The 24,835-nt window shown below is 37.7% G+C and overlaps 1 protein-coding gene across 1 annotated transcript in view; it reads right to left on the reverse strand.

Moving 5' to 3' along the window:
* Positions 1-7,882: 7,882 nt before the first annotated feature.
* The window catches only part of KLHL4 (kelch like family member 4), a 40,498-nt gene continuing 23,545 nt past the window's right edge, over positions 7,883-24,835 (reverse strand). Inside the window, exons 4-11 of the mRNA XM_010225424.2 lie at positions 23,033-23,229; positions 18,709-18,921; positions 17,723-17,909; positions 14,634-14,858; positions 12,764-12,926; positions 10,140-10,352; positions 8,958-9,129; positions 7,883-7,991 (exon numbers count right to left, since the gene is read on the reverse strand). Coding sequence (XP_010223726.2) covers positions 7,932-7,991; positions 8,958-9,129; positions 10,140-10,352; positions 12,764-12,926; positions 14,634-14,858; positions 17,723-17,909; positions 18,709-18,921; positions 23,033-23,229 — 1,430 coding nt within the window. The 3' untranslated portion in view covers positions 7,883-7,931. The remainder of the gene's footprint in view (positions 7,992-8,957; positions 9,130-10,139; positions 10,353-12,763; positions 12,927-14,633; positions 14,859-17,722; positions 17,910-18,708; positions 18,922-23,032; positions 23,230-24,835) is intronic.

Consider the following 24,835-nt stretch of genomic DNA (forward strand, 5'->3'; position numbering starts at 1 on the left):
AATGAAGTGTGTACAATTTAGCTTGGGAAAAACATGTCACAGTGATTTTTCTTTATTTTTAAAGTGTGTTTGATTCCATCTAGCAGCTGCAGGCCCCCTTTTTCACAAAAGAATCTGATTACTGACTATGATTTAAATGAATTTTTCTTTATATGTGAAACCGTTTTTCCCAACTGTGAATCTGACAAGCACTTGTTTTTTCTGAGTATCAGTGTAATACTTAACTCGTCTAATGATTGTGTCTTTATAACTTTTTTATTTACTATTGTTAAATATGAACAGCACAGAGTAAAAGAAACTAATGAGGTCTTTGGTAACCAATTCTTATCAGAAATGTCTTGGGCAGAATGTGGTTTTCCAATTATCATCTGTTGTTCAGTAGCTGTATACATATGCTTTTTCATCCAGAAGTACTGATTTTATCTTTATTTTAAGAAAGATGAACTTACATTTGAATGCCTGAAACTTAAGCTATTCCTGCTTGGACTGCTTACATGACAACTGGCATTTTATCTTGAACATTTTTACACGTAAGTACCGTCACAGAAATATCAAGCTAGAATTTTAAAAGGAGAAACTCAAAGGTAGGAAAGGCAAGCGATTGGCATGCAGAGCTTTGGGCAATCTGGGAGCAGGATATTTGTTTTTTAAAAGCCTCTGGGAACAGGAGAGGGGGTAGAATAGACCAGCTTCTCTTTCAGGAAATGATGGTTCCAAATTTGGAAGAAACTGGAGAAAATACTGCTTTGCAGTTGTTCAGCAGGAGACTTCTAGTGCGAGAGGGAGAAAAGATGAAACATAAGGACTTTACATCAAGCTTATGTATGTTTGTGTTTTCAAATAGGCTGTTTTCTTTAAATACACCTGTTCTACTGTAGCTATTATACTGAAAGCTATATCAGCATCATATTTTCTAGCACCTAGACACCCAAGTTTTATATTTTTGTTTCTTAATTTACATAAATATATGCCATTTATCTTGCCATGTTTTTAATGTAAGCAGATTGTATAAATATTAGTTCTGCCTTTTAAAAAGGAGCAGCTGAGGAGTTAGCAGATTGGGAAACTGCAGCACTGAGTCCTTTGAGACTTTTGAGCTAAGCAGTAAATATTTTGCTACCGTCACTCAGATTTCCTCCTATGCCCTCCTGTCTCTCCTGTTTGCATGCCAGAAATCAAGATCCTTTGGGACTTCTTTAGCTCAACAGTGATTGTGATTGAGGTTGTGTCTTGGAGGGTTTTCCCTAAAATACAGTAGTGAATGTGGCTGTGTAATAGTGGTGATCCCTAGAACAGTATTTCTGTGTTTATGGTGTGCTGCCATGCCTAGATGGAGCACAGTCAGGGATCTCTGAGCTTGGAACTATCCTGAGTTGTCAGGAAAAGGAGGACAACAATAATAGACTTGATTTAAGACTTAATGTACGTCAGACAGATTAAATGATATTATTTGTAAGTGATATTGTATTAAGGTGTATCCTCATCTTAAAAACAGTATATTATTCTTATCATCATTGAACATTTTAGATGTATTTACAGCTATCTAAAGTACATCAATATAAAGCTGATTGTAAACTGATATCTGTTTTTTGAAAACAATAACTCAAAAGCCCTCTATTTTTAGTGTTGTACTCTTAGTACCGTTTCCAGGAGTAACATCATGGAGTTCCTCAGTAGTTCAAGGTAATAGGGAGAAATAATCTGTACATTGAAAGCAAGTGTCAGCTGATTAGTTTTATAGAGAGGTGAGATGAGGCTGTTTTGAAACCCTGGAAAGTTGCATCCACTGTCTGAGATCTGTCATTCTGCCAGTTTCTTGGTTTGGAAAACTTCTCTTGGAAAAGAGAGGAATGTAGCCTGTACTCCATGTGAGGGACTGGGTTGTGTCTGGGTTAAATCAGCCTTAACCCAGGCTAATTGGCTAATTGCTATACAGTAATGGGCTGTTTGGAAATTATCAAGACAATTAGAAAATAGTGTCTTTTCGTCATCAGTCTGCCTATATCCTCTGCTTTTCTGAGGAGTCTTTGCAACTCAATAAATGACCTTTGGAATTTGTGCTCAGCAAAAGTAAAGCCAAGCAGCAGTTTCCACGTGCCAGACTCGCAGGGCGTGCACAGAGTGAGCAATACCCACCATCGCCCTGGGGATATTTATAAAAGGAAAATGCTTTGCTCTAACTTTGTAACTTGCATTCCAAAATTACTCTTAAGAGGTCAGCGGGGTGTGTGTGCGTGTGGTGCAAATGTGGAAATGGAAGACTAATAAATGCAGTGGGCTCTTGAGATTATAAAATGCGCTTGAATTTGTTCATATTTAAGGGATAAATATTGCTATAATGTAGCTTTGTATTTACTCAGTAAGAGCCAAGCTCCTCCAAAAGTTATCACATAGCACCATCTCCTGAGCAAAGCATATACTGGCAACTGTAAGTATAATTTGGATTCCTGAGCTTTAATTAATGGTCTAACTTTCACACTGACATCATAAAAAGTTAATATTTAATATGTGGCTTTTTCAGTCCTGGAATAAGAGCAAACCTCTGTCAGACTTTTTCATGAAGCAAAGGACCCGGATGGTTGGGAAAGGGTCTATATAGAATGGGTTCATGTCTTCTCTGACTGAAAAATTCATTTAAAGTGCATAATCTAAGTAAATGTACAGTGGCAAAATCTTATGTAGGAAATGAGGTTTATGGTCTTGCTCTTGACAGCAAGATCAATATGCAAGTAAATACCTCATGCGGCTGCAAACACATAATACATCTGGAAACAATATGCACAGGAAATTATAAAGTTCAGAAGACAGGTATATTTGCAGAAGAGAAAAGACATCGTTGATTTTCAAGACCAAAATTTTACTGATGCATTATTCTAATAACCCAGGTACATGCATTATATATAGTAATGTGCAGTGTTATCCTAATGTTATTCTGATAATGCTATCAGTTATATACTTTAGTCTCATAGATCTTCTGAAAAGAGAATTTTTCAGTTTTAAAGGATGACAGGCAAATTTGGAGTTCTGTGGATATTTGTGACTTTTACTAGTTTTGGTAATTAACTGAAATTATTCAAGGAAAGAGAGAGTGTCCTGCTTCCAGAAGATTGCTAAGTTTATGGAACAGAAGATAGAGCAATAATCTGGTAGTAAAACATTATAATAATTCAAGTTCAGTCCAAGAATTTGTGACTGTCAAAATGTACTGAGAATTTGGGCTATAACTTACTGTATTTTCAACACAATCTTTCTATTGTGGGACATGGAGCTGCTGGAGAGAGTCCAGCGCAGGGCTACAAGGATGATCAGGGGCCTGGAACATCTGCCCTATGAGGAGAGACTGAGGGAGCTGGGCCTGTTCAGCCTGGAGAAGAGAAGGCTGAGAGGGGACCTGAGCAGTGTCTAGAAGTACCTCAAGGGAGGCAGTGAGGAGGATGGTGCTGGTCTCTTTTCAGTGGTGGCCACCGGCAGAACTAGAGGAAACGGCTGGAAAGTGAAACACCAAAAGTTCCACAGGAACTTAAGGAAATTTTTTTTAATAGTGAGGGTGCCAGAGCACTGGAACAGGCTGCCCAGAGAGGTTGTGGAGTCTCCTTCTCTGGAGATCTTCAAACCCGCTTGGACGCAGTCCTGTGCCACGTGCTCTAGGTGACCCTGCGTGTGCAGGGGGTTGGACTGGATGATCTCTAGAGGTCCCTTCCAACCTTAAGCATTCTGTGATTCTATTCTATGATTCTGTGATTATTGGAGAGTTCTCTGAAAGTAAATTTGATTAAAACATATTTATTTTCGTGACAAAAAGGAGGAAGGAACTTGGAAGGGTCTTGCATCAGACTTCCTGCTTTGGCACACAGAGCTCACATAGAGCTTTTCTATTGCTAAGAAACAATCACAATTTCTTGGCCTATATTTAGCTGCCCAATGTATCAGATCATTCCAGGGCAGCTTTTCTTATTTGTCTTGTTCAAGTAATAACCAGAGGATATTTTTTCTTTTTAGTCTTGCATGGCTGGCTTGTGAAAATCTAGGTAACGTGAACTCAAGTGCTATCTCCTTTGTGCACTCTGTAAACATGGTTACGTGTGTGTGAGAAAACAGTGATGTTAGCTCTATTTGCCTTTGTAGAATTGCCATGGATTAAAAAAAAAAAAAAAAAAAAAAAAAAAAAAGGAAAGAGAGTAAGTCTCAGAAAGGTGGGTATGGGGACTAGAAGGTGCAGCACTGTTAAGGAGCCTGTGTGTGAGTGACACAGCAGAGTGTCTTAAAAATAGGGACTGTTTTTATGCAGCATTTCCCTGTCATCTCCCTTTGGCAAGGGATGAGGCCAGCAGAGATCTTCAGGATAAAGCGAATATAGTTTTCCTGTGGAAAAATGTGGACCTTAATCTTTGTGAGAAGAAATGGAATTGAAAGTATATATGATAGAATTCCCTCTTTCTGTGTAAGAGGAGATAGAAAACAAAAGGTGAAGCTCAAGTATCAACTGTAGGTGCTCCAAGCGTGTAAGCTCTTAGAAGTCCTCCAAGGAAGCAGTGACTGGTGTAAAAGCTGAGTTTAATCTCTTTAGGAATAACTAGTGAAATAAATGTTTCCCTCTTTTAGCATCATCCACGGAATGAACCTGGGGTCAGGTGGAAAGAAAAAAAATCATGCTATGATGTTTGTGTTAAAGGAGTTATTAATCCAACCAACGCAGTGCTGTAGAAAGGCTGGTTTTGTTCCTTCCTTAGCCAAGAAGGAAGGAACAAGGGCAGGTGGCAGAATGAGCCTAGATGCCTGGGTAGCTCTGGTGGGCTGTGGATTTCTATGGAGCTTTGATCACACCTACTGCTTGCTGGCCAAAAGGAGGAACAACCTAGGGACGAATCTGGGAGTGGAAGGGTTTGCGCCGAAATCATTTCTATAAGATATTTTTTATATGGCATCAGGGAAGTCATTTATTTTGTTTGTGCCTTTGGTAAATACAGTTTTGGCTTTTTATTTTATTTTGACATAAGCAAACCTCATGACAGAGCATCTGTAGATACATATAGAAAGTGTGTGGAAGATGTATCGGAAGTGTAATTTTCTTATAATGAAATTTAATGTTTTTAAGACTTTATTAAATTATGCAAATGATAGAAAACTCTCATTCCTAGTTTACTGATAAAACTTTTAATGAAATTATGTTTTAAATTAAGTTTTATAGATTTTTTAAATGAGGTATTATAAATACAAAGCGCACTTGCCATTAAAAGTGGGTATTTTGTAATGCAAACGGGAGGACAGGATACAAGGCAGGGGAATTCTGTCATCTCTGCAGTCCTAACCTTTGCAAGTCATACAGCTCTTAAAGGCAGGTCCTGCCTATTTACATTAAGATACTCATCCACAGGCTGTGTTCTTCACATCCACTCTTCTCTACACCCAGGTCTTTATTTTCACTCGTAACTGTGCATTAAGTGCCAGATACACCTTTCTGTTCTGTAAATCACACTCTCCTAGGTAAGGACACTTGTTGCTCTCTCTCACTTGAGATTTTCTGTTCTTTTGCCCCCACAAAAACATCTAATTCAGTGCAAAGGCTCCATGGGAAAGACACATTCGTATTGTCCCTGTCCCTCTTGCCCATCTTTCGATGTTGTCTGTGCATTTTTGCTTAATTTTTGTCGTGGGGCTTTATAAATGGATATTAGTACACTATCGGTGCTCTCCATATAATAAATGAGGTCACCCTGGTTACTGGAAGAGTGATGTGTTCTTATAGAAGAACTCCAGAAAAGCACAGTTTAGAGGCTGAAGGATAAGGAGTGGCCCCCTGTATTTATTCATACAAAAGAAGACCCGGGGTGTTGCATGAGGCACACTGAGATAGTAAGAAATCTGTGCATTGGTCCTGAAACTCGAATTTTAATGAGCGTAATTCTAGGCTGCTAAACTACTGTTTTTCTTAGGTTTAAGATTATAACCTGAAAAGAAACTATTTCAAAGAAGAAAGTTATTGTACTTACAGGCCTCTGCAGGCAGACAGCCCGGTTGCTGGGGAGCTGGGATACAGGAGCATATTTCGTGGAAAGGGGATCCCAACATGACAGTGTTGCTAGTTATTTTTTGTCTTGGAGAAAGAGGAGAGATGAGCTTGCCTAACGATTTCAGTATGGAAAGGTAATGTTTAGTTTATGTGGACTGGAAGCAATGAGAAGACTAAGACAGGATCTTGGGTGATCTTAGCATGAGATACTTCTGTGCCTCTGTGAAAAGTTATAAAATAAAATTCACAGAGTTGTTAAAACAATCTAGATTTTCTTAGCAGAGAAAGTAAAGTTTATTTGAATGTGACATGCCATATATAAACATAATTCTAGTTGCTTTTTAAATTTAAAAATGATTTTTTTCTTTTTATAAATACACTCATGAGATTTCCTCTGAAGGTGTTTGATACAATTGACAGTATATATATATATAATTAAAAATAGCATATTGCTGAATTCAGAAAATACAATATTCTATCAGGAATATTCATGAAACTTTCAAGGAATTTTCATGTGTCTGTCCTGAATTTTCTTTTACTGACATAACAATGACATACCGAAGGCTAAAGTAGACAATGATAAAATAGTGTGCTTTACAGCATACAGAATATCTTACATACATTCTTTTCCTAAAATACAGTTTCAGCATTTGAAATTATTAAAAATGAAATTAAAGCAAAACATGTTAAAACCTTCATAAAAATTGGCACACAGAAAGAAAGATCATGCATGTAGAATATTATTTAAGGATTTACTAGTGATTCTTTTCTTGCTTATTCATTTGTAGCATTCTCATAATTTCAAATAAACTATAGACATGCGTGTAGTATTGGCATACACTGCTACACAGTGCACGTGTTCTTTGCTTACCATATTTTCTACTGTACATGAGGGAAAGCTGGTAATCTTCAGCTGAGGTCCAAGACTGTCATATCAATATGATATAAAATTTTCATTTTGTTAAGTTATACTCAAGGAATGTAATTATATGAATGTCCTAAAATTTTAATGTGCAGTGATGATTCTAAGAACAGACAAGCTGGTTGAACATGTACTGACAGATGGTTAGTGGGCAAAGATGAATCCACGAATAACCTGACACTGTGATCAGCATTAAAATATCACATTTCAATGCACTGTGAAAATGACTGCAAATAATATTAGCATTGTCTTCTGAAAGAAGGAGATTTCTTTCAGTTGGCACACACTTACTAACATAAACATACCTTAACCCTACTATTTTTTAACTTGTAGAATTCAGTTGAGTATATTGCTAAAAATGGATATTCTGTCATAGCACTAACAATGTTGGAAGTTGAAGAGCAACCAAATTCTGTGCTTCTCAGATTTAATTTATTGCACAATAATTTGAAAGTCAACTGGGTGTTCCCATTTCTGAATATGGAAGTGAAGTTACTTCTGCAGCAAATATGCTGTTGTCAATATTTATTGACCAAGATTTTTCTTCTGTGCAGATCTCTGTTGGAGGTGCTTCTCTCTTGCCCATTTTCATTTACTTCAAATATAAAATCTCTTTTTACAAACATTAGTGTTACTTTTGACATAGAAAAGAGCATATGAAATCTTACACACATATCATTTTCCTACTACATTTTATAAATAACAGAAGAATTTTTGTAACAAACTTGAACCATTCAAACGTTATTGAATATCTATATTTTAGACATATTAAAATAATAATTCGCTTATGCAACATTCTCTGATTTTCACAATGCAGGAAGACTCCAGTTTTGTGCTCTGATAGCAAGAGGCTCAGAGATAAGTAGAGATGAGTATTCTCTCTACCAGCGAGCTGCTCAGATGTGTGTGGTTCACACTGCCTTCTGTGGATGGTTTTTATCTCCAACTCAGCCTTCGAGGAGCCGTAATCAAGCGTTAGTTTGACCTTGCATATAGTCATTATGGCAACTTTACTACCACAACACAGGCACCAGCCCTGCCGATATTAACAGGAACTTCCTAGGAAAAAAAAGGAAGGAAACGTTTTTAGTAGACTTGCATGGATAAGACTAGAAGAAATTACTTGCAGATGAAAAGGAAAGCAATGTGTTGATCCAAGCCTGGTAGTGCAAATACACACTGAACCAGACCTCTGCAAATAGAATTTTTGTTTTCTGGAAAAAAGACTTTTGCAGCTATTGAGAATTACAGGAACGTAGGCTAGTGCTGTTGCTCTTAGCGGTGTTATAAAAGAATTTCATATCTTGTATTCCAGAAACAGGGACTGTGCAGCTACAAAAGGATCTTGAGTTTTCTTTTGATCTTAGTGGTGATGGCCTCGGCTCCAAACCAAGCGCTTCCAGCAGATGGCATTACTAAATGTGTGAACATCATTTCATGACAGAATAGAGAAAAATGATGGGTTTTTTTCATTCAAACTAATTTAAAAAACCTATTTAAGTTATTGTGCAGTGTTACAGGTGATGGACTGCACCAGCTGCCCGTTTTATGCCTTCGTTGCTCGGTTTCCTCGAAGCCTGCCGCGGTTTCTGAAGAGCTGGATGTTGGGCTTGGAGGAGACACGGGCACTTTGCAGCCCCGAGCTCTGGGGTCCCTCACTCAGCCCTTCCCTCCTGTCACTGCACGAAGCCTCCTCTGGCCCCTCATTTGCACATCAGAGCTGCCTGCAGAAGCCTCAAAATGTGACTCCTCCGTTACAAACTGATGTGTGCAATTTGATATACTTACCCCTACATAGTCTCCCATCTTTAGTCTGAAAACCTTCTTACAGTTATTAAGTAGGACAGGCAATTTTTATAAATTGGGAACTATGGTGTTACCACATTCCAATATAACGTGTTTGTTTTGGTTCTTTTGGTTTTTTACACACACACACACGCACGCACGCACACACAAATACTTTTGCAACATAATTGTAATTGCTCTGCCCACTGTTCAGCTAGATTTCTTCTTTTATGTAATTACCTCTGTCCACTCATTATTTTGAGCATCATAGGACTCCACGGTATCCAGGTACGTGTGGCCATCATACCCTCCGACCGCGTATAGGCGGTCCCCCAGAGGGCAAATGCCCACTGCATCACGAGGTACACTTAAGGGTGCCACTGTTGTCCAGGCGTCTGTTTTGGGGTCGTATCTAATAAATAGATAAAACATTATCTAATGTTTTATGATCAAAATGTAAAAAAATTATGTGGAAAGTAGAAACACATTCTAACATTTCAAAATTAAGTAACTTATATTTCTTCTTTTCTGCTGTATTGTAGTTCTGCTTATGCCATGAACTAGTACAGATTAAATATTTTATGTAGCCACTAGAGGGATCTTCAAGCACATTTAAAATGTCCACATTTTGCTTTATGTTTATAGTCTTTGAGTTCTTTCTATCAGATTGTGCGATTGGTACATTTTTGAACATAAATCAAGACTGAGGGAATGATAGTGTGATAGCACTTGAATCTGCAAAGTTAAAGTAAATTCCAGTTTACTCCTTTTTTTCCATAAAGAGACTTTAATTTCTCTTCTGGTCAGAACCAAGGTTTTAAGTAAATTTCACTGCAAAATAACCTAAAGTATCTCATATAGTTGATAAAAGTTTTAAGACAAAATGTGTGGCAAAATGTGTGTTGATTTTACTCCCCTACCGTGTGATCAGCCAATTTCCGATATAAATTCCAATGAATTCCACTGCAGTCCTATCTTTACAGCATCTAGCTGCAAGAGCAACTTAGCCACTGTGTTATTCCCAAGCAGGATTTGAACGCTCACCCAGTTTTCCTTTCCTGTGCCCCAAAGTGTGTAAGAGTAGCCCTTGTACCAATATCCATTGGTAAGAAAATACTCAAGTACTCTTTAATTCAGGATTTAGTTTTAAAATGGTGCAAAGTGTTAAAATGACATTTTAAAATGGTCAGATCCTGAGGCTGTCCTGTAAAGGTCTGAAAGATGTCCAGTAACCTGCCAGCTCAAGTGTTGATGGCAACATGAAAAGTGCATTTAGTGTGCCTTTCTAGAAATGGAGTATGTTCCAAACTTGTAGTTTTCACTTCTTTTGCAGAACTCAATTTAAACTCTGTAAATAAATTATCCTATATTTCTTGGAATGTAAAACAAACAAACAAACAAGACACCCCCCATACCCCTTACCTTTCGACACAGTCGGAAAGTCGAGAACAGTGGTTGGAGGCAGGCGCGTCGTGACCTCCCACAGCGTATAAAAACCCGTTGTAGGTTGCAACGCCAACACCCCCTCTTCTCTTGGACATTGAAGCACAAATGCTCCACTTGTTTGTGTGCGGGTCGAAGCACTCCATGGATTTTAAGCAGGAGCTCCCGTCTCGTCCACCAACTGCATACAGCCTGGAATAGTTGCCCATGGGAAAGCAAACAGAATTTCAGTCTTTAGACTCTGTTTTTAATTATATTTTAATCTGATATTTTCTTTTAAAATTGCCATTAATAATTAATTCCCCTTATGAACCATGGAGCTTTTTTTTTCCATGAATTTTACAAAACCTGAATTCATGTTGTATTCCAAGCTATCTCGATGTCACTAGAGTGATATGTAATACAGCATGCAATAGCAGAACTATCATAGACATTCAGTGTGTCAATTTTTCATATGCCTTTCAGATCCTCGCTGTTACTTACTGCTAAGAAATTGAATTTACCTGGTGCAACTAATTACATAGCTTGGGAACAACTCATCTTTTGCAGAGTAAGAAATGGAAAACAGAGCAGAAAGAATGGTCTTGGGAGATGCCTGATTTTCTTAGAGTTTTCTGATCCCTCTGATATATAATTTGACAAGAAAATTCTATACCAGTAAGAGAGTAATGCAAGATTTCTAGCCCTGTCTTTTAATGGTTGTGGATTGGAGATAGACTTGAACTCTGCAGTTTGTTGCTTAGCCCATGCAGAGCATGAGGATTTGTTTTGTTTTCTTTTCTCACCATGCTCTTAGCTACAGTCTACTTGTTTACACAGCTTTCAGGGAGAGAGGAAATAGCTGAATATGTGAAGAGATCAGTTGGTGTTTTTTCTTTTCCACAACGTATCTAGAAACATGACAGTCATCTAAAAAAAAAATCTTTTTCCATCCTCCAAAGAAAAGAACAAATACAGCCATATTGACAGATGTTTTCATGAGACATTTAATTGTTCAAAGAGTTTTGCTTTTATTAAAATTCAAAGTATTTTCCGGTGGTGTGGAATAACTAGCAATTTTAATTTCAACAGTGCTACTATAAAAAACATGGTGTGACTTAAGGAAATGGGAAAAGTTGAAGCATTCACCTAGGGTACCCAGAGCCATAATACTACATGAAGGACATTAGTTCTCATCTTCCCTCATTGCACTAGGGCTTGCATCACATAACTAACAGAAGTGACTTCAGTCAGGTTGGAGACACCCTGGATCAGGCTGAGAACAGAGCGAGGATCAGGCTGGATTTCCTCTTTGACCAAGCCATTTTCTGCATCTAACTGGAAGGCACCAGCAGGACGCTCCCGTGAAGGTTGTGCTGAGAACATTTCCTCTGAGATACAGAGCAGAGTTGAACACACAGCTCTCCTTTCCCCTAACTTCAAACTTACTGATCAGGATCATGTGATGCTTGACTGCAGTATTCTCATTCCTCCATGAGGAATTTCTGAATCTGCAAGTATCTGTTTGTTGATGTTTTCATTACTGCACCATATCCTCCTCTTTTGTAACTCCCTGGCATTTAAGAAGTGCACGGGGAAGCCTGTGATACGGTTTCAGGCCAGATGCAGCCCTCTGCCTACAGCCATCTGTATCCTTCTCAGCTCCTACAAATTGTCACTGCCAAGAGGCTTCTGCAGAGTTAGATAAGGAGACAGCTTGGCTCAGGCCGTGACTCCTGCTAATAACCTGTGTCATTTTACCAGGCTCTTGTATTCTCTGGACTAGAAGTTCTTGCTGAACAAGGGGAACAGAATTTCATTAAGCATTAATTTATGACTTTCTTTTCTTCGTGCTGAAATGGGAACATGAAATAAGGTGTAACGCACCTCATTTTACAGGTACGACACAGATTGCGCATTAGACTTGTACATCTTTCTGTTCCCATGAAATGGCGTTGGGTGGCTTCAGTAAATTTTTAAAATCTCGTCTAGAGAACAACTCACAGTATACAATGACCACATGATCTCAGTTTATTCAAGAGGTAGATGAGGGGTAGAATAAAACTTGGAGAAGCCTGTTTATTCCATGCCTGGTTACTAAATTTCCCTTCCTTTGATTGAACATACAATATATATCTTCTGACTTTAAAAAAATATTTTTGACTGTGAACTTGTCAAGGTTGTAGATGCATGCAGAGAGTATAAAATGACAGAAGAATCACTTTATTTTTGTAGAAGTTATTTCAAATTGTGTTTCCTCAGGCATATAAGTATGCGAAGTAAATTTAGAGCACTGGTTAAAAAGAAGTTGATGAAAATCCCCATGAGCTATATTTCTTGTAAAATTCTGATATGCATGTTAGAATATTTCTGACTTGCTAAAACTTTGGAGAGATGAAATATGTTTAAAATATGGTGGCAAATTTGAAACAATTTACTGCACTCCTGCAGTAAAAGCTTTCTTTTTCTTCTTTTTGCATATGGCAACTTCTGTTTGTTTTCTTGAGATGGTTAGTAACTCTATGATTGAAAAGAATATTTTAAGAAGTGTATTGCTACCTAAGCAAACACAAGAACACAAGGAAGCAAATGAAAAGCAAGAGAGTTTTTATCTTTCCACATACTTGCTATTTAATGCTGCAACCCCTACAGTGCTTCTTGGAGTTGACATGCTAGCAACGTAATTCCACTGCCGTGCTTGGGGATCCCATCTTTCTACTGTATTAAGATAACTCCATCCGTCATGACCACCAACCGCGTACATTGGTCCTTCAAGCATTGCTACTCCTTAAAAGACAGAATTACAAATTACAGCATCTAATAATTTCCATGACTGATAAAGTATTAACTTCATGTTTTAATTCCCTCTGCACAGATAAGCAATTTCAGCTGGTATTAAAGTATCTAATAGCTGCCTTGTCATTGAGCAGAATAAACAGGCATACACAAAATACTTCATAAACAATATTTTTCTGACTAAGAATTATCTTTTGCCAAAAGATAGAGGAAAGCTGCTTTATTCCTGATGTTCTCATTTGGGGTTTTTATCTATCTCGCTTCTACTGACTGTTCTGAATCAAATTTAAGCCCATACGTGTGAATCAATGCAATTCTTTTTAAAAAAAAAGGCAAAGTTTGAGGAAGGCGATGAAAATATTTGTCCAAAGTAATTTCCTAATCCTGTGCTCTGATCTAGCTGAATCTCTGTAGCCACTCCAGCATGAAGCTTAAGATGAGTGGGTTGCTGTCCTCATTTGTAAAAGAGCCATAACATTTTAATACCTGTAAGCAGAGCACACTAGGGTAAGAGCTGACTTGTATCTGTTCCTGTGCCTCCTGTTTTGTGAGCCCTGGTGCCTACTCGCTTTGTCCATAAAGCAAAATGTTTGAATCTGGCTGCTTAAAAGTTTTCTAAATCCAGCCTCTCAGGTGTAAATAGCCAGATTTTTCCAGAAGTGCTAATTCCCCTTCAAACTCACAGTGAACCTAGTAGGAACTGTAGGTGTAAGGCAGTTGTGCAAATCAGGTTGATGCACAGAAGCCAGTCTGGGGCCTTCAAATTATGAGGTGCTTTTTGGGTAGAATTCTAACTTTGCAACCGGTAGTCTTACAGACTTAGATACGAATTATATATTTTTTAATTCTTTTCTTTTACTGCTTCTGCATTGTTTTTGGGAATTTGACAGACTATAAGGTAAAAACTCTACACTGTTCTTTTTAAATAAGACAAAGTAGTGCAAAAGGTAATAGGCCACAAACTAAGGTTCCATGTCCTTTGAGCTTGAAAATGATTTCATTTAATAGCTATTTCTATAAGCATAAAAGAAGTCAGCATTTTTCATAACAATTATACTGTATAAATCATTCAGATATTGTTTTAATACCCCTTACATGGTTCCCAAATTTAAACCTTTCCTCCTTTTTTATACTTCCAATTAGAAACTCTCAATTGCATATTATTCATCCACCATGAATAATATTGCTTATAGGGCAGATTATAGAGCCATAGACAAGAAGTTATAGCAGAACTCTGTAAAACTACTTGTAATTACATCATTAAATCTAGTGAAGATGTATTTATTCCCTTATAGCAATCTTCAGTGTCAGTTATTTTATGAACTGATTGTCAGATATGTATCAAAAAAAATCTTTTTCAAAAATCAAGCTGTTGACCAAGCTGTTCTTGTCTTCCAAACATATCTCTTTACCAGCAAATATGATTTAGAGTGGATTATTTTCTCTGTTGCTTGTATTTTGCACCTCTCTAACAGCAAAATAAGCTCTGGAAAGCTGTACTAGTTATGTGTTTATTAATAAATGCTAACTTTCTCTTGGAAAATATTTCTACAGGTACTGTTGTATGGTTTTAAATGCTTTAAGAATGTAATGTCAGCATTTATCTTATGCTTTAAGAAATTAATGTCAGGGTTTGTGTCCATCAAAATGAACCTGTACATGATACAAAGTATTTTCAAAGGTGGAAGTACCTCTTACCTAGGCCGTGTCTGTGCGTTGACATAGGCGGCATTATAGTCCAAACTTTGGTGATAGGGTTGAAACATTCAACAATATTAGAAGTTTTCAGACCATCTCTGCCTCCCACAATATAGAGTTTGTTGTCAATTACTGCAACTCCAAACTGTAGTCGTCTACCGTTCATCGTGCCAATTTGTACCCAACTATTAGTCCTAAGGTCGTATTTCTCAATAGTAGTGGTGCCTGTTAAAATACAATTATTATCAAAGCTTAAACAAAATGAGGTAGCTGTGAACTGAGCCATGTTTAGCAGTCAGTCAGTTTGCCCATTACTAAATAGGCATTACTAAACTCTGCAAGGAAATTCTGTATATAGGCTTTTATTGCTGCTTGTTGAGAAGTTGAGTTATGAAGTGACTCTAATGAGAAAGCTGCAGTAATTTCATGTATATATGATTGCCAAACACATGAGAATAAGCTGAGGGCAAGAATATGCATATTTAGATGGCTACACATTTTTTAAATTAAATCTTTTCTTTCTCTCTTTCTCTCTTTCTTTATGAATACAGTTCATCACAGTTATGTATTTAGCCATGCTTGTGCTTAAACCATTAGCACTATAAAAAATTAAACAGGTAGCAATATATCTGCCTATCTTAGGACCTGGGCTGCATAATCATGGATGCTTTGGATGTTTTCCTTTATACGCTGGAGACAGGGAGAAGGCTGAGTTGGATGCATGTGTAGGCTTGCTTCCCACAGGCAGCCTCCCTGAGGTTTATCTATGCAGAGCCCTTGCAATAGCTCTTTTCCTACTGCAGTATATAAGTATATAAGCTGTACTTTCAATTTTTTTCATGTCTCTGAGCTTTTAGTAGTGTTTTTGTATAACTATCCATATGGTTCCTGCCGTAACTCCCTGCCATTCAAAACCAGTGTTTTTCTAGGCATGGGCTCCTGTCAGTCGCTCAGCAGCAGCAATTGCTCCTGCGAGAGGTGCCTGAGCCCCGCGGGGAGGTGGCTGGTGGCAACCCCGAGGCAGGAGACAACGGCCCCGACGCGTCCAGTGCACCCTGTAGCGCGACTTCCGCTCGCGTGAAGGCACCCAGGGGAGAACAACAGAGCTCGTTCCCTGCCTGCTCCTGAACTGGGATTCAAGAATAGAGAAGTAGCTTTTTGAGTGATGCAAAAGGCAGTTAGTGAGTAAAGAATCGTCCACAGCAGCAAAACACGCATGGAATGAAACAGAAAAGAAAGGTAGCGTTTGCTCTGGAGACATTTTCCCAAGAAATAGATAAATTGCTATACTTCATACTCTTAGTGAAATAAGGACTTATGATTCCTTATTTTTGGTTTCTGATCCACATGCCTTTCTAAACGCATTGACTGGGAACAAGAATACTTGATTCACCAACAGAACAAGGAAGAAATTCTACTTTTTCTTCCCTTTCTTGTCATCTTTTATTCTGAGCAGCTGGGTTTCTTTTGCTGTTCTTTCTACGTGGTTAATCTGTTTGTTATTCTTTGCTTTGATTCCTCTCATTTATTTTATGCTAGCGTATGAGTTTTTCAAAATTCTCAGCTTCAAAAGAATTATCTCATGCACTAACTGAAGAATAGGAAAAATACGTTAAGCCATATAGTGTGCTCATACCCTGTAGGCTCTAATTTTACAGGGGCTTGGAAGTAGGTTTTTAAAGTTAATGTGCTTTAGGGACATGCACATTTTTCAAAACACTACAGCAGAAGTGATTCTTTGATCTTCGTTTGATCATTCTAACTGGAGATTTGACTTCATGTACCACCTGAGATAAGCCCAAAACCCAGCCTGAGAACTTGAGTTTTCTTTATCAGGTGAGCCCTGTAAAGCACAGGATTGCCAGCGGTGGTAGTTACTCCCTTCACAAGTCTGTTCTTCACAGCCTCATGGTTTCTTAGGCCTTATCTTCCAGCCCAGCACAGGCCCAAGGTTGAGTCAGAGATGTAGCAGGATGAGTCAGAGATGCAGCGGGACAGCAGGAAGCAGAGGAAGTGCTGTTCTTCTTAACCATCAAAAGGCAAAAGTTCAAACAATTGGCTTTTTTCCAAAGTAATAAGTAAAAGAGGCACCAAGAGGAAGCCCAGATGCTCACTGAAAGAGGCCTTTCTCTGTATAACCTTTACTAAGAAAATAAACTGGAAATTTTATTATTATTTTTATAATACTTATAGTAAACTATTTGTTCTTGGCCATTTTATATAATTTATGAAAAATTAATTTTGCTAATGAAACTACAGTAATTGCTACAGTTGAATTTGTGGAACTGCCCTGGGGATGAGACTGTGTTTTCCCTTTATATTGTTGTGGTGGTGAATGTCTGTTTTGCATTTGATTTGATTACTTAGGCAAAGAAAGGTAGCAGTTTCTCCTATTGCAAACATCAGCAACATTTTGCAAAACATGAAATGGATTAACTTCTTGGTGATTTTATGAAGAGTGAACTCATAGAGCTAAGGTGTAGTACAGTTCGACAAGTCACCAGACTTTAAAATATTTAGTTATTTGTATTGCACTAGGCTGTGGAATTGAGCTTAACATAGAAAATAGGCTAACATCTTGCTTGCTGAATAGAGTAGTGTAATTAGTAAAGTTGTTGTTTGGGTGTCTGTTTCTCTTTTTATAGGCTTATAAATTGTAAAAATGCTATCAAAAATATGTTCATAGTAAATTACTACAGAATCCAAAATATTGAAAAGTGCTTTGGGGCATTTCACTTATTTTGTTGGTCTGCATGTTGTGAAAATCAAATCATAAAAATTACTATGCTTTTATAACTTTCAACTACATGTCATGTAAGATCTTTCCAATTAAACATTATGTGAAGGATTGAGAAGCTTTAGCTAAGACTTTTTAAAGTTTATTAATGCTTTTTTTTGGTTTTATTTCCTTCTTCAAAAATGTTTCTGCCTTTTAGCGCTTGCAAAAATGGGGCACGGGATTCTGGAATCGTGTGATTGTAGAAGTGAAAGTGTCTTTAGATATTTCAAGTGTTTTTTTTTTTTTTCCTTCTGATTTGTACAGTTGAACTGAACAGGTTTCTGTAACACAATCAACTTTCCAGACTCACCTTTAGTGGCATCCATACCTCCTACAGCATAAAGTGCCCCCACTGTTGATTTTCTGGGCTTAGTTCGAGGGCTCTGCATCATGGAGCGTCTCTCTGGTAGGAGGTGGTACTTCATAGCCTCCATAAGAAGCTTCTGACATTCTAGGTCATCTGCAAACATTGGACTGTTTTCCAGGTCAGCTAGTAACTAAGAAATGAGAAATATCTTATTGATTTTTACATCTTTAAAATTTTTTAAATGCACTCTAGTAAATAAGGCATTTGTAGCTCCAAACATTTATTTTCAGTTCACTTCCTTAGTTTTTCTCTAGGTTTTATTTTAGTGCAAGTGAAACAACATAAAGGTAAGAAAAAAAGTCTTTAAAAATTATCTCTTCACTTTATCTCTTTTTCTGAAAAGAGATAGTATTGCTCTTTTTGAAATTGAATGCAAATCTCCCTTTGACATAAAAAGAAATAATACCTGATACTGGACATCTCTACTAATACCAGAATATAAAGCACGTGTTTAAAATGAAATGTGTCCAACATTTTTATACTTAACCCATAGTTATAAATGTGATGCTTCATTCATAGTACCCTAGTACAATGTTGCTCTTAGCATAAGCTTTTCAGATGAGATACACAGACCTTGTATGACACGGATATGACACTATAAAACTACTGTAAAATCGTATAACTGTCTCTGGAAAGATCTGTATCTGATGATGTATTAAAGGATATGTGATGCCAATAGTCAAAACAGGAATAATCTAGGTAATGTTGTTCTTGTCTACTTACATTGTGCCTCATACATCCTGAATTTCATGTATAATAAGCATATTTATTAGTTTACAATACGATTTTTTAAAAGCTCCCAACCAGAACATTTGTAAAGAGATATATTCTCTATTTATAGAGAATAGAGTTCTCTGTATATAGAATTCTGTATGTATAGGGTGCTTGAGGCAGTGCAGCAGTTCCCTGTTAGCCCTTCCCCTTCATACCTGGGGTGGAAGCAGAGGCAGTCGAATGTAAGAGAGTAGCATGCCCAGGTCTCGCTGCCTGTTTTGCAGGTCGTGCCTCACCCACATCATCAGCGCCTGGAAAATGGCTTCTTCATCAGGAACGTTGATGTCGTCACTAGACAGGAGCTTTGCGATTTCATTAGCAGGAAGTAAAAGAAATTCCTGGTTTTTTATTACTTCTGTGAAGTGTTCCTAGAAAGAAAAAGGTTTCAATACACTTATGATTTTCACACCTTGAAATATCATTTTCTTAGACAACATGGGCCTTTCTGCAGTTCTGTTCCATTCAAGAGGACAGAGAACAGTCATACCTATTCTAACGATTACTGTATATAATCCAACTGCCTTCTTTCATTTGTTCAAGCATAAACCTGAAAGGCTTAGTTTGTAAAGAAAAACTATTAAAGGAGAAAAAACATATTAGTGGAAAATACAAATGAGTTTCACATGGCATATCATGCAGAGCATTTCTGAGATTGTCCATCAACCTTTCTTATCTGGCGTACAGAGACAGTGTAGAGTTAGGCACCAGAAGTAGTTCACTCTTCTTCAAAAACAGTCCATGTTTTTTAATGGAAGAATTCCTTTTATTTAAACTCTTACTCATTGATGCCAAGGATTTGCATCATCAGAGAATGTCTGCAGTGCAGAGTGGGCCCATACGTGTTTCCTGGGAAACGGGTAGGAGCTGTTTGCCTGGCTGAACATACGGAACGTCGGGCTTCTGCTTAGTGCCAGATTTTGATATCTGAAGCAGCAGCAGAGTGGCTTTACCCCTAGACTCTCCTTCCAAGTGACAGCTCCTCAGCTCCTTCCCAAGCTCTCACTTTTCTGTGAGTGTGAATACCACAGGAGCCCACTAAGGGATCACATGTGGGAGTTCTTTCCTATTTTAAGGGAGGAGAGCTTTTAAGAAAATTACAAATATTTAAACTGCTCTGTCAAACATCTTTTAAGTGACAAACATGAACATTTGGATTATCCTAAAACCTCATGGGAGTCATTTTTCTCTGCCAGTACTAAGGAAAAGTGTTGCAGTGATTCAGCCTTGATGCATAACCACGGAGCACAGGAAATAACATAGTCATTTGTGTAGTCAATATTTTCAGGGTAGTGCATTCAAGAACAGATATGGAAAGTTTCAGAGGGAAAAGAGAGAAAGGAAGAAGAAAAAAAAGCATCCCTTGATTTGCAGAAATCTAAGACCTTCTGATAAGTCTAGTATCTGCAGGCAGGATTCAGGAATGAAAATGGTATGTGTTTGTGTTTTCCAAGAAATGTTTCGGGACATTTTTGTTTCAAAGTAAAATTACAACGGATTTTTGTACTTTCCCAATCTGTAAATAAAATTACTAATAAGGTGGATTAAAATCATGCTGATTAGTAAGAGAGGCTACAAGTAAAGCAGTAATGGTGAATTTATTGTTCACCATCAGAGCTTTTAAAAGGTTATTGTACACTGCCTGCTTAGTAAATGCTTGCAGCTTAGGACAATTAGCTACAATTATTTCCTGTTTTTGTGACTACTGAATGCAGAAAATGAACTATTTGTCCTTGCCTAATTCATTCAAGTTAGTGTATTTGTTGTTAATAATAGCGGCTTTCGCTTATTAATTAAGGATTGAACATTTCATATGACTGATTTACAGTCTGCCCATAAAACTTATAAAATAAAAATCTCCATTGCACACAACGATCATCATCTCAAGTAGATTTACTTGCAGATATACTGTGTCTCAGGGATTTCCCACTAGCAATTTTATCCATCAGCATGATCTTAAGACTCCAGCATAAGACAAATGCAATTTGCAGATGTAAAGTATATCCTAAGAATGTCCTAAGTGGACATTCAAATGAGCTGCATAAATTGTGTTGTGATCAGATTCCACAGTCTGAAATAAATTAGATGCAAACCCAGGAATTCTTTTGCAGTAATTATGCCAGCTATTGACTACACGTCTCCACGATGAGTAGCAGAAAATATAGCAAGGGAAATTAATTTCACTTTTCTAACAGTATCGCTAACATTATTTTTTGGCTATATTAAGGTATGCTTCCTTGCGGTAAAAATTCAAAAGGAAAGACAAATCATTAACAAAGCTGTTTTCCTGATATATTTGCAAAGATGTTTTCAGGGATGTCTGAAGTATTAATTTCCATGTACATCCCTGAAAGTGATATATTTTACGTGAAAACCAGATTGAAACAGGGCAGATGAAAACATTCTAGTAACTGATATTTGTATTGCTTGTTTTCAGCTGTCTCTTAACTTTCTGTGACTCTTTTCAAGAGTAAATATGGAAGTGATTGAAGGAGATGTTAAATTTGCTCTGTAATGTACATCCTGCTTTAATATTTTCTGACATCCAAAGAATAGGAACAGGAAAGCCAATCCACATTTAGTTACAAACACAGTTCAAGATGTTTATCAGAACAGGCTTTATCTGCATGAAAAGACACTAGGCAGGAAACTGTTGATAGATTGCATCAATGACTAAAGTAATTGAATGGGAAGGTCCCAGAGTGTTTGTTTTTATTGAATAGATGTGTTGTTTGTAGTTGATTATCTTCTAAAAATGTTTAAATGACTAGTTCATTTGTATGGTCTCTGTATTTACAATATGACTTTGTAGTTGTTCCCCTAAGGTGCACATTTTCAAGGGGTTGAGGTTGACATGAAACAAAGCAGAGTGTTTTATTTATCCTCTTCCACAGCACACGTGTGTGTATGCATTGCATTGTTATCATCTCTTATTCTCTAACGTCTTTTGAAAAATCAGTTCAGGAATTTAAAAGAATTTGCTTTAAAGATATTTCAAAGAGGTATGGATTTCCTTTTCTGTGTCTAAGTTGTCAGTAGTTGAAAATTTGGTGGACAGTTTTATGCCATGCAAGCTCCTGCTCTTTCATTGCATCATAATCACTGCATTGCATGTGAGATACAGGAGTTGGTTCCAGTGCTGAAAGTGCTCCTACTTGTGTTCAGAAAGGCTAGTTTGGTTTTAAAGGTCCAATCGGCACCTATATTGGACACATAGATATGGCTTTCATTTAAAAAACAGTCAAAATCCAGCTCTTGGGGAAGAAGGGTGGAGAATTCAAATGGCTAAGAAATCTAGGCGGAGAAGTCCCTCCATTGTTTAATGTCCATAATCCCATTATTTTATCTGTTTTGTGGAAGTCTGAACTGGGAATTTTAGAGCACGGTTAAAGCTGATGTCTGAGTGTTTGGACTGAAGCCACTGGGAGGAAAGAGACCCTGTGAGGGAGAGCTCCTGTTCCCGGCTCAGAGTGTGCGGTGTACGGAGCAGCAAGGCTGTGATGCTACGCAGAGCCTGAGCGAACCTCTGTCGTAAAGGCCTCTTGGCAGCCTCTCAAATCTAAAAGGCACCTAGGCTGCTGCTAAACATCCCTGTGTTCGTAAGAGAGGGGGGAGCACGGCCAGCGGCCTCGCCTTGCACGCGCCGCTCACGTAGGCCTCAGCGTGTGGCAGTGCCCGGGCTGTGCTGCACTGCTCGCGGCATTACGAAGCCTTTGAACTGCGTCTGACATCCTGCACCTGGATCTCCAGCCTAAAGCTGCCGTGTGTCTCCTCACAAGAGGCGTTTTTTGTATCTATTTAGCTGCAGCAATTGCTATTCTCTTTGTGTTTGAGGTTGTTATAGCATATCTTGTTGCCCTGAATATTTATCCCCTGTGCTGGTTTTGCAGCAGGCTATCTTGCTTCTCTGTTTCCCACACTCTGAATGTTCAATGCTTGCTTTCAGCCAAAGCAGGATTACGCTCAAGTCAGAGATGTGCTGCTTCTCTGTATTTCAAATCTTTTCTACATGTTCCTTATTTTGGCTGTTTCTTTTGTGCACCCTGCCTTAAAATGAAATTTAGATTTTTCTTTGTGTTGAATCAGAGCAAGAGTGAGTCCTTGATGGTTTTTTTATTACTTTAGCCAGTTAAAGGCCTTATTACATTTATTGAAAGAAATGTGTACAGATCATACTGCATATCTAAGTCGCATACTTATCCCCTTCTACAAGACAAAATTTCAAAAGAGCAAAAACTAGAACTGAATATTTGGTTTTCTAGTGTGCTTTTCTCCGCTTCCAGCATGTTAGTTTCAGTCACAGTTCTTCAGTTTCCCCTTGGATTATGAACTGGGCACATATGGCCCAGGGACAGGGATTGTGCAGATCCCAGGCATGCGGCAACCACAGCCAAGGTATCAGCGTGGGGAGCGCAGCCCAGCTCTGCTGACTCGGCTCCACCAAACATTATAATTTCAAAGCAGTTTGATTATTTATCTTACCATCGTATATGTATGTGCCACCTTCAGGAGCTCTGTGCAGCCCTGAGCATCTCCAAAAGAGCGAATCCCGAGGCAGTTGGAAGGATGGAGCTGCTTCATCAGGAAGTTACAACATACCTCAATGACCTGAGATAGCTGGAGAAGACAAGCTGCAGCTAACAAACTTTCTATAGTGTCTTCCTTTAACTCAAGAATACCTATATAGTTTGTACAGGGAAAAAAATAGGGAGAAGTTTTCAGTCGTTATCTTATTTACTCAAAATACTGAAAAAAAAAAAAGAAAATAATGTTCCTGTGCTTAAGAAATTCATTTCACTTTTTTCATGAAGGATTCTTTAAATGGATTTTTTTTAAAACAGGCTTACATGTTTGTTAGATTTTGAATATAACAATTGGAACATTTTTATTGGAACTCAAATACCAATAGATCTGATTTTACTTAGAAAAGTGAAATAAGGAGCAAGATATGATTAGGTGAAAACCTTCACAAAAATCATATATCAATTTCACAATTATATAGAAACTTCAGTAACAAAATCAAGGAAATGCCAGCTGCAAGTGAATACCAAGAAACCTGTTTTCTTCCACCCTCTCTTCTTGTACATCTAAGTTTTTAATTAAATGATTACAAGATGTGAGAACTTCATAATGTCCTTCGAGTAGACTACAAAGTGCTCATTTAATGAGATCTTCTATCTTAGTCATCTTGCGTATAGCTTAATTCTCCAGTTGATACACAGCATTAAAATGTTGTTTTGAAAAAATATATATATTTTTTTTGTAATGAACACATTTCAGAAGTTCCCTGGGTAGGAATCCAGTTGCCTCAGAAGCACTCAGTTGGTTTCCAGCTGCCTCTGTGAACAGATGATATATGCCAAACCCAACTAACAAATGGACAATTGTGATATTGAGAGATTACAGTCAAAATTATCACCAGAGTAGCACTCTAAGAGGTTTCTTGTCCAACGTTCACTCTTGCCTTGTTTCCTTGGAATATATAAACAATTCTCAAAGTTATAGCTCTTATAGCTCTTCAGGAAGTCACATTTATATTTCATTACACAGAAAACAGTAGCACCCACTTAAGGGGCTTAGTTACCATCACACAAAAACCAATGATGGAGATGGTGGGAAAATTCATATTTTTGGAGTTCAGCAGTCTTAACTCAGAATGATTTCATTTTCTTCATACCTTATATAAGCACCCTGAAAGAGTAGAAATTTCTTCAAGCAGGCTGCTTTTGACTTACGTGCAAATAATGAGTAGCCCACCATGACCCAGCTTCTTTGTGCTTCTATAATCCATTTCCTCGGGTAAAATATGCAAATTCAGTGCCATAATATCACCGTTTTATGGATGTTATGCAGCATCCCCTCATTCCTTGTGATTATGCTCTTGTTTGTACCCAAAAACATAAAAGGAGTCTATTTTGTGTGTGGGACTTCTGTTTCAAATCTGATTTTCAGATTGCATGTCTTTCTGTAGATTTATCTCTATGCAGAAAGCTAGATTTTTTAAATGTCTTAGAAAGTGAAGGAAATCTTCTATGTTTGATGTTTTTGCTAATACCAATATCGTAAATATATTGAGTCTCTGACTTTCTTTGACATTTTGTTTTTTTTTAAATCACTATAGGACATACATAGATACTTAAGATACTTCTTCCAACTCTCTGCCTCCTTATGGATTTTGTGAAAAGTTATTTCATTCAAAAGCAAGCAAGCAAGCAAGCAATGCCCTCCATGGGACATCAAATGGTCAAGGAACTAGGGAATGTTATTGGTGTTAGACATTAACTG

The sequence above is a fragment of the Tinamus guttatus genome, unplaced genomic scaffold, assembly GCF_059628265.1.
Source record: "Tinamus guttatus ecotype Peru unplaced genomic scaffold, ASM5962826v1 Tinamus_guttatus_pri_ptg000287l, whole genome shotgun sequence".
Lineage (NCBI taxonomy): Eukaryota > Metazoa > Chordata > Aves > Tinamiformes > Tinamidae > Tinamus > Tinamus guttatus.